Genomic DNA, 10,275 nt, shown 5'->3' with positions numbered 1-10,275 from the left:
TCCCCCCTGTTATTAGTTTTCTTCTGCACCACCTGGGGGCCCTCCTTAACAGCACACACTAATATAGCTGGTCCCTGAATAGGGCTGATGGGGCCATCTTGCTCCTGGGCTTTCACGTAAGCTGGTAGCCGTGACAAGGCATCTGCATTGCCATGCTGCTTTCCAGGACGATGTACAATTTTATAGTGAAAACTTGCCAATTGCTCCACCCATCGAGCTAGCTGCCCCTCTAAGCCCTGAAAGTTATGCAACCATCTCAATGAGCTATGGTCTGTGCGCAACACAAACTCCTTACCTAGCAAAAAATGCTTAAAGTACTTTGTGAAAGTCACCATCGCTAACAACTCTTTCTTTGTAGTTGCATACTTGCGTTCCTCTTTAGTAAGGGCCCGACTGGCATAAGCTATTACTCGTTCCAACCCACCCTCCTCTTGCGAAAGCACAGCTCCTACCCCCACATCACTAGCATCAGTGTCCAATATAAAGGTTTTATTGGGGTCAGGATAAGCGAGCACAGGGGAAGTAATTAACCTAGCCTTCAACTGATTGAAGGCTACCTGATACTCCTCGCCCCACCTAAATCTCCTCCCCTTCTCAGTCAGCTGATGTAATGGACGTGCTATGTCTGCAAACCCCCTTACAAATCGTCTATAATAGGAGGCCAAACCTAAAAAGCTCCTCACTTCAGTCTGAGTCCCCGGGATGGGCCATTCCCTCACTGCTTCCACCTTTACAGGGTCGGCCATAATTCCTTCAGCAGAAATGATATGCCCTAAATACTTGACACGAGAGGAAAACAAATCACACTTAGAAGGTTTTACCTTCAGATTTGCAGCCTTCAACTTAGCCAATACTTCCCCCAATCTCGATAAATGCTCCTGAAATGAACGACCAAACACTATAATGTCGTCCAAATAAACTAAACACGTAGTCCATTGCAAGTCAGCCAAAACCAAATCCATCAAACGCTGAAATGTACTAGGTGAGTTACAAAGGCCAAAACTTAAGACGTTAAATTCAAATAACCCATGTCTTGTGGAAAAAGCGGTCTTGCACTTATCATTAGCATCTACCTCAACCTGCCAGTAACCACTGGCAAGATCCAGGGTGGAAAATAGCTTTGCATTGGTCAAACTATCCAGGGCATCATCTATTCTGGGGAGGGGATAGGCATCTTTAGCTGTAACATCATTCAGCTTCCGGTAGTCTACGCAAAAGCGCAAACTACCATCCTTCTTTCTTACTGGGACAACCGGGGCAGCCCATGGACTACACGAGGGCTGTATAATCCCATTTTCTTGCATTTGCTTAATATGATCATGTACCTCCTGTTGCAAATGCAACGGAACCCGACGTGGGGGTATCTTAATTGGCTTTGCATCCCCTGTATTAATCTGATGCGAGGTCAAGTGGGTTCGCCCTAGATCATGATCCCCAGTGCTAAACACTGAAGCATACTGCCCCAACAACTCACGGATGGCCTGCGTTTCAACCATAGACAGCCCCTTTTGATCTAAGCCCAGCTGCATTGAGAGAGCATCCACAGACCACCCTATGGGCATCTCAAACTCATTCCGTTGGCTGAAAGGCACTGCTTCAGGACCAACTACTACGTCTGTAGACAAGGTGCCAATCTTCATCCCCTGCCTAAGGGTGAGAGGATTATCAGTTACATTAATCACTCTAACAGGAATAACCCCTTGCCCAACATTACAAACGACTCGAGCCACTAAAAGGTCACAGTGTTTTGATAAAGAGGAGGAGGGTTCCACCATCCCAGCTATCTGTCCTGCAAGGAGCCCTTCTACTACCCCAGAAATAATAGCTTCACTACGCGGCTGTACTATGGAGTCTCTTTGAACAGTGACAGCCTTAGGCTGACAAGCATCCACTGATAAAATTAAGGGGAACTTCCTACCCATGACTGAACAGCACTTTTCCCCCAAATCAATGGTTGCCCCATACTTTAGCAGAAAATCCATCCCCAACAAAATATCAGGGGTAGATATGTCAGCTACAAGGAACTCATTTATTAACGCTAGGGACCCAAACTGACAAATAGTTTGCCAACGGCCTAGAATGTACATAGTACCCCCATTAGCTGCGGAAGCCTCCCCCACATAATCGAACAACTGACACCCCCCCTCTGTTAACTGTAACCACACATGTTTAGGGATAATTGAGGCCTGCGCCCCCGTATCCAATAACAAATGTACATCAGACCCACCTATTTTAGCATTGAGATACACTCCAGAGCTGGGTTGGTTACACAGGGCCAATCTCGTGGACTTCACTAATGAGGGGGCAGGCATTTGGCCTTCTGTGCCTGCCCCCTCTAGTTTCCCTGCAAATAGGGACAATTTCGACGTAAATGACGGTTACACCCACACTCCCAACAGGCCTCTCGATCACGAGATGACCGGTCCATAGCCCACCCCATCTGTCTGTGAGTCTCAAAGGAACCATTTCGCCTACCAGATGGTGGCATCTCAACACCAGCCTGTAGAGACTGAACTGTCTGCTGCAAAGTTTTGACTTCCTGTCTCAACCCTTCTACCACTCCCAAAAGTGTCTCCATTTGTTTATTATCTGGAACACTTTCAGACACCACCCGCACTTTAGTATCTGCAACAGAGCAGTTTCGCTCCAAACTTCGAATTAATTCTAATTCAGAAGCCAAATTGACAGCCTCTTCTAAGGTGGATGGTTTTGCACTGCGAAGCTGGACACGCAAATCCCCACTCCCCACGTGCTCTATAAAATGGTCACGAGCAAATAAATCACGTGTATTATTATCAGCGGAGGGGTAAGCTTTAGTAATCAAACGACGCAAAGCATTCCCAAATTCCCTCGCAGTCTCACTAAGCAATCGCCGACGGGCTAAAAAACTGGCCCTATTCCAATCATCACTATCACACGGCTCCAAACACCTCCCCAACGATGCTTTTAATACTACATAACTGCTTCGAGACTCAGTGGATAATCCACAATAAATGTCTCGAGCCCTCCCAGATAACAATAAGGAGAGGAACTTCAACTTCAAGCTGTCATCCCAGCCATTCACCTCAGCGGCCATTTCAAATTGTGCTATCCAATCGGACCAATCACGATTAACTCCTGTAAAAGTTTCAGGCATAAAAACTGGTCGTGTTGTCGCCATCCTAGACGCTGAACCTTGCCCTGTTCGCACCCTATCAAAAGAAGCTGATGGTGTGTTATCCCCCTCTGGGTCCAACATACTGGCCCCTAATATCCCACCGCTGCCACCAGTGTAATATTAGCTTTTCTTAATAGGCTGCTGCCACCACCTTTAATTATTTTAGCCAGTATGGTCTGGCAACAGAGGACAACACACCACCACAACTTCAATTTAAATACAGTTTTATTAACAGAGGGGACTACAAGGACAGGCTAAACACAACCTGGGAAGCCATAGAACTACCCAGAGCACTATGTGAATTCACTCACTTCATTGGTGACAAACCCCAGAATAAATTACAGTGGCACTTCAAACTCATTTAAAACCTCATGCATGTGTAAAACGGTACCTATGACTGTTCCCTACCCTCCCAGTTTTTGTTACACCCACCCTTACTATCACCCTCTATTATTACGAGACACAGCTTTATTTATTACATCAGTTTAATTTAAAAACTATCTTAAAACAAACACTTAACTCGCCCACCGCGACGCTGCCCCTCCCAACGGGGGGGGGGGGGGGGGGGGGGGGGGGGGGGGATCCACACCGTCCCGTGCAGGGCAACGAGAGCGTCGTTGCGGCGTGTCGCCACTTCAGCACTCACGTGGATGATGTCTGACAGTCTCAATCACACCAAAGGGGAAATCCCACCGCAAGTCTGCTTCAAACGGGCAAAGTCCAGCCGAGCTCTTGCAATTCGGCGGCAGCATCAGCACTCAGCACAATATGACGGCACTCCTAACCTCCCATCTATCCACTCTCTCCCCGTACCCACTATCTACCTATCTTCATCGCCGGCGGCCCTAAGCAACCGCGAACGACACCCCCCTCCCAAAAAAAAGGTGAGCACCGCCGTCTTGTTGTCCACCTTGTCACTGGAACCGAGCGCGCCTTCATTCTCTTTTGCGCTACATTTAAACCCTTTTTCCACTCCCAGTCTCTCACTAAACAGCTCCCGCCCCGGTGTTTCTCGTTTCTCAATCAGTCTCATTAATTAGTTGCCAAGCCAATATCCCAAAACGCAACACACATTACAATATTCACGTCTCCGCCTCCCCCACGCCCTCATTTTACGCCATGGACACACGGAAGACGGCAAAGAGGAGAAACTTCTCCGGTGGAAATCCAGTTTAAATCGCTGGTTGGTTGAGCAAATTACCTATCACAAACAATGCATTATTTTACAGCACGTGTTTTGAAACTATTAGCGTTGAATTTCGTATGACGTCACATGTAGGGTGTACAATAGTGATGATGATGTGAATAATTGCATGACAATTTGTAATATTTTTCTTATTAGTAGCCTATTATGATTTTGATTATTAATGACGCTTATTGTTATTTAGAAGAAGAATGTCTTTGTCATTATTATTATTTGTAGCCTATTATTATTATTATTTAAAAGAAGAAGAATGTCAAATGTTTTGCGCTATTATCTAAATATCGATAAAAAACTATTGCGAAATGACGGCGTTTCCATTAACCGATGTTATGCAACTAAAACGTCCCTTTTTCTCGCGCGATAAGTCATTCCAAAAATCACGGCAACGGACGTTGATTTATATAATATCACAGCCACCGCATTAGACATTATTATTATTAATGGAAGGAGACGTAGGCTACGTGTTATCCAAGCATTAATGTCAGGGCCCTTATAGGCTAACTTTACTCCGAACGATAAGGAGTGTCTGGGTGTTTCCCCTAATTTCTGCTCTGAGGTTTTGATTGTGACATTTCTTTGAGGTTTATAATCCAGTATTCCTATAGGCTAATTATTGTTTATTTTATTAATTTAATAAAGAACTCTGTCTCTTATTCCAAAAGATCCATGTAGGCTACTTTTGTGTCTATTCGTTTTTCCTTTTTAAACACGTAATTGAAAAACGAAAAATTAACGGTTGTCTTTTTAAAACGCAAAGTTGAACACCAAAAGTTTAATTTGAACTGGCAACACCAACTGCTGCGCAAAAAAGTAAATATCAACGAATTTTCAGATTTTTGTTTAATGACTTTTTGACCCTTTATTAAACATGTAAAATTTACACAAATTAATATGGAAAACATGTCGATGGTTTTCTAAGGTCAAATTAGAATCTGGAATTGACATTTTCCCGCAGTGATGAATGAGAAGAGCCAATATTAAACTATTGTTTTCTAAGTCGGCTAAGATCTCCATCTTCGCTGTTAATGCGCTTTTAGAGAGAAATGCACCTTTCATACGGATTACTTAATCAGAACAAAATGTATTAGCTTTCGATTCGAATTTGTTCGTTTTAAAGTGGACATTTCAAGCTTTAGATAGGCTATATTTTGTTTCAGTTCTCGCGCTCCAGTTCACGGAGATCATGAAACTGATTGTTTTATTTTATTTTACAAAAGCACAACGTTTTCTTGTAGTTACAAATAATGTATTATTATTTTCAGTATGACCAGAAATGATGGAGTATTTTAAATTGTTTCACTATTGATAGGAAAAAGTGTTCGCGCGCGCGCCTCCGTGCCATCCAGTGCGCGTTCCACACTCCGCTCCACAAACCCTTGGATATGCGTCAAAATCTTGTGTTTATTTGTGATAATCTTAGTCCTGTATTATTATTGTCTAACCCGTATTATGAATGTCATTTGACGAATTGCTTTGTTCCTTTTTTGGATAAAAGCGTCTTCTAAATATAGCCTAGTAATAATGATGATAATTATTATTATTTGCGGACACGGACCCCATCTTCAGGTGACTGTAAATGCGCAAAAACTGTTTCCATTGCAGTTTTGCGAAATATTCCTTTTTCGAATTGCCTGAAAAACCACCTCATGCGAGCGTAAAAACTTTTTTTGCGATAAACGCGAGTTTTTGCGAAATTGACGTGTTTCCATTGGGCGTATTTTCAATTCGCAATTTCAATTTGCGCAATTTAAAGGGTAATGGAAACGCATTACTGAACCCAGTCCGTGCGCGCATGCCGGGCTTAACTCACAAAAATAAACACTGAAGTTTATAATTTCTGTTGTTGTTTTTTTACAGGGTCATAATATATCATATCTTTAGTTTGTCAGTGCGTTTTGTGGTGTTAGGAATAGTTTTTCTGCGCATTTCAGCACTAACTCAAAACGTGCGTACATGTACACCACCTCCTGAGCTGGCGTAGGATTTGAGCGTGCCGTACGCCAACGTCCATATTGATAAATCGCAAAGTCACCGTGGTTTTGGGTGTACGCCAGGTGTACGCTGGAAATTTGGTGTACGCACTTTTGATAAATGAGGGCCAATGAGAGGAGCGCACTAACAGTGTGTGTGTGTGTGTGTGTGTGTGTGTGTCATGTCAGTCATTTGCTGTAATATGAGCATGAGAGGTAATTGCAGATTTCATATTCACACAGACCATTATGCCAGTTTAGCGCATTAATGTTTGATGAGCGTCTGATTACCTCCTTCCCCAGAACACCATCCAGAGGAGTGAAGATCTGCAGGGCATTCTGGGATTGATTTCACACACACACACACACACACACACACACACTCCCTCTCTCTCTCTCTCTCTCTCTCTCTCTCTCTCTCTCTCTCTCTCTCTCTCTCACACACACACACACACACACACTCTCACTCTCTCTCTCTCTCTCTCTCTCTCACACACACACTCTCTCTCTCTCTCACACACACACACACACTCTCTCTCTCTCTCTCACACACACACACACACACACTCTCTCTCTCTCTCTCTCTCACACACACACACACACACACACTCTCTCTCTCTCTCTCACACACACACACACACACACACTCTCTCTCTCTCACACACACACTCACACTCTCACTCTCTCTCTCACACACACACACTCTCTCTCTCACACACACACACACACACACGTGTGTTTGACGTTAAACCACACGGTGAGTGTTAATCTGATTTATTCAGGCTCTTATTGATGACTTATGATGTGTCCTGCTGACTCTCGAGAAGTCGTTTCTAAAGATCAAATCTCGAGATATTGCAAGTTGATTGTCAAGTTTAATGTTTTAATGCATATTAAATAATAATAATTTAAATATATCAGAACAGAGATGCTCAAACCAGGGCAATTTCCCAAATTTAAATTTAAATTTTATTTTTTGCATTTATATGTTGAGCCTAGTGAGTTGGATTTTTCTTTAAATGTGAATTGTAATATTATTATTAACGAGTTGATCAACAGACGCAGCGACAGATGAAAATTCTTCGTGTTTCCGTTCGTCCACACGCACACACTCTCTCTCACGCACACACACACACACACACACACACACACACACACACGACTGAAGCGAATGCAGCTCAGGACGAGATTAACCACAGAGAAATGAAACACCTGGAGTTAAACAGCCCCTGATTTGATGATAAAGTCTCATGGGAAACACACACACACTCACACACACACACACACACACTCACTGAACTACAGCAGAGAGAGAGAGAGAGAGAGATCCGTTCTGCTCTATTTACATCCGGTCTCTTCTCTTTTCTCTCTCATATCTGATTGGATCTCCAAAACAAGGTGTGTGTGTGTGTGTGTGTGTGTGTGTGTGTTACAGCTCCTCACGGTTCTTCCTTGTTCTCTACATGTACAGTACAAATGTAAATGTCACTGTTCACCAATCGTCTCAACATTTGTCTCAAATAAAGTACTTTTATATTTAATAAATAGTCAGTAAATATACACTTCATTCGATCGTCGCTCTCAAGGGACTATAACTAAATATTACAGTGTTTTGTTAAGGTGTTGATTATGGTAAACCTGGTAAACTGATGATCTATAGATCTACGGCACCGGTTCACTCAGAAACACGTTTCCTTCGGATCGACTCGGGTTTAAATGAAGGATTTTCTGTTGAAAAAATGCTGTCCAGTTATGCAGTTAACGAGGTTTTGAGACACAGCCGACGTGTGTTTAACTGATGCTTCTGCCGTGTTGTTTCATTTATCACCAGTAGAGGGATCAATCTCTCTCTCTCTCTCTCTCTCTCTCTCTCTCTCTCTCTCTCACTCACACACACACACACACTCTCTCTCTCTCTCGCCCTCTCTCTCTCTCTCTCTCTCTCTCTCCACAGTCGAGCCCCTGATCCTGACGCTGTTATTGGAGCAGGAATCACACACACACACACTCCTCTCCTCATGCTGGCACGGACCCCGGACTCTCTCTCTCTCTGTGTGTGTGTGTGTTTCGGAGGAGCTCGTCTTCCTCACACCGGTCCGTCAGGGACTCCGCGCTGCAGATTGATGGGAAAGGCGCTGGATCAGCAGCAGATGTTCCCGTATTTCTCCTGCTACTACAGTAAGGTACCGTGACACACACGCTTTACCTCTCTTTGTTCTCGCTTCTGCTCAATCAGTTTACATGTTCAATTTCAAATGAGCTTTATTAGCAAGACTGTGTATCACGACATACATATATCATATGTAGTAAAACACAATCTCTCTATCCTGATGATGAAGATGATGATAAAGGATTGACTGATTGACACTGATTGTCAAATCACATTTATTGCTGTGGCTCTTTACACAACACAGATTGTTTCAAAGCGATAAACATTGTTAATTCTGCACAGTTCGTCAATTATTAATTCAGTTCCAGCTGAAAAGCATTAGATAATAGTGTCAGTTCAATTTAGCTCAAAGTTGATTCGTGTGTGTGTGTGTGTGTGTGTGTGTTCACTCACTCATACACACACACACACACACCAATTTTGCGTTTGTCTTGCTCAGTGTGTGTGTGTGTGTGTGTGTTCACTCACTCACTCACTCACACACACACACCACTTTTGCGTATGTGTGTGTGTGTGTGTGTGCGCGCATATGTGTTTAATTAGTTCTAGTTTGAGGACAGGTTTGCCTCCAGAAGTGATTTATATCTGATGCTGCCTCCCTTTGGGGACGTTCTCAAAGGTAAAAGTGATTTGTCTTATAGTTTTCTTTAGCGTGAGGATGTGTGTTGGTCAGTAGTGTTTATTATTACTGTAGCTGCATATAAAAAGCTAAAAATGTTAGTTTATATATGTGTTCTGTTTAGGTTTCCGCACGCATCCTCAGACACACACACACACTCTGCATGTATCTTCATGCTCTGAATATCTCTGTGTGTGTGAGTGAGTGTGTGTTAAATTTGTTGTCGTTGTTTTAATGATGCACGCATGAAATACTGCATATCTGTGTGTTGTTAAACACGACCTATAAACACCTGGCAGATGTGCAGGTGTGTGTGTGTGTGTGTGTGTGTGCGTGCGTGTGTGTGTGTGTGTGTGTGTGTGTGTGTGTGTGTGTGTGTGACGCTCGTCTGTTCAGCTTGTTTCCCTACATGTAACTCATACTACAGTACTTTGATATGTACCGTAGTATATATATATGGGCTTTATAAACCACAGAAGCTCTGATTCCTTTAAGTTTATTATAAATTCATCAATGGAAGCTTATAGGTAGCAATATTTGCATTTTTGTATTTTAATTTAAATTTTCTCATACATTTGTGCAACGTTTGGTGCAAAATGAAAATTCAATTATATAATTTACATTTGCCATTTCATACACTAGTTTTAATATGTAAATTGAATAAATATTTTAACGCTTTATAAGTTGCAAAATTAAAGCAGCACTAGGTTACTTTTCTTTTTTTTGCTCTCGGGGTCCCCCTACAGTTGGGAAACAGTATTGTCCTCTACTACTGTCGTAAACTCTGTCATCCTACATGCACGTGCATTTGTTGACAACCATGATAGCCCTGAACACTGTAGGAGGAGTTCACATGCAGGTGCTCTGCTTGCGTCGCGTGTGAAATGTCTTCATCCAGGTACAGTGGCATATATTTCAGCATGTCATGATATGAATATAATTTCATGGGTTTTTTTTTTTTTTTCAAACGACAAATGATCGCGATGCTCACGTTTACAAGCCAGCGTCATTATAGTAGCCTAGTCTATTGGTTACCGTTTTACTGAATCTATATAGGCTAATACTTCAATGCAATGTTTGAGTGGTAGATATAATAACCATATATCGTCAATATTATAATATCAAGCTACCATAGATGATTCTGCAAATTTTACA

General features: G+C 42.7%; 1 protein-coding gene across 7 annotated transcripts in view; it reads left to right on the top strand.

Annotated features, from left to right (window-relative positions):
- The first annotated feature begins 8,372 nt into the window (after positions 1-8,372).
- The window catches only part of LOC306987500 (RNA-binding motif, single-stranded-interacting protein 3-like), a 27,749-nt gene continuing 25,846 nt past the window's right edge, over positions 8,373-10,275 (top strand). For 6 of the 7 annotated variants that reach the window (XR_013795183.1, XR_013795184.1, XR_013795185.1 and 3 more), the window contains exon 1: positions 8,376-8,514. Coding sequence is in view for 3 of the 7 variants with exons in the window: in XM_079591837.1 (XP_079447963.1) it covers positions 8,455-8,514 (60 nt within the window). In the remaining 4 variants the exon portion in view is untranslated. Of the gene's footprint in view, positions 8,515-10,275 lie in introns of all 7 variants that reach the window. The other variant, XM_079591838.1, reaches the window with a different exon arrangement.

This window comes from Phoxinus phoxinus (genome assembly GCF_949152265.1).
Source record: "Phoxinus phoxinus genome assembly, chromosome: 19".
NCBI classification, from domain to species: Eukaryota; Metazoa; Chordata; class Actinopteri; order Cypriniformes; family Leuciscidae; genus Phoxinus; species Phoxinus phoxinus.
Note: the sequence above shows the minus strand (reverse complement) of the source record. Positions and strands in the feature narration are given on the sequence as shown.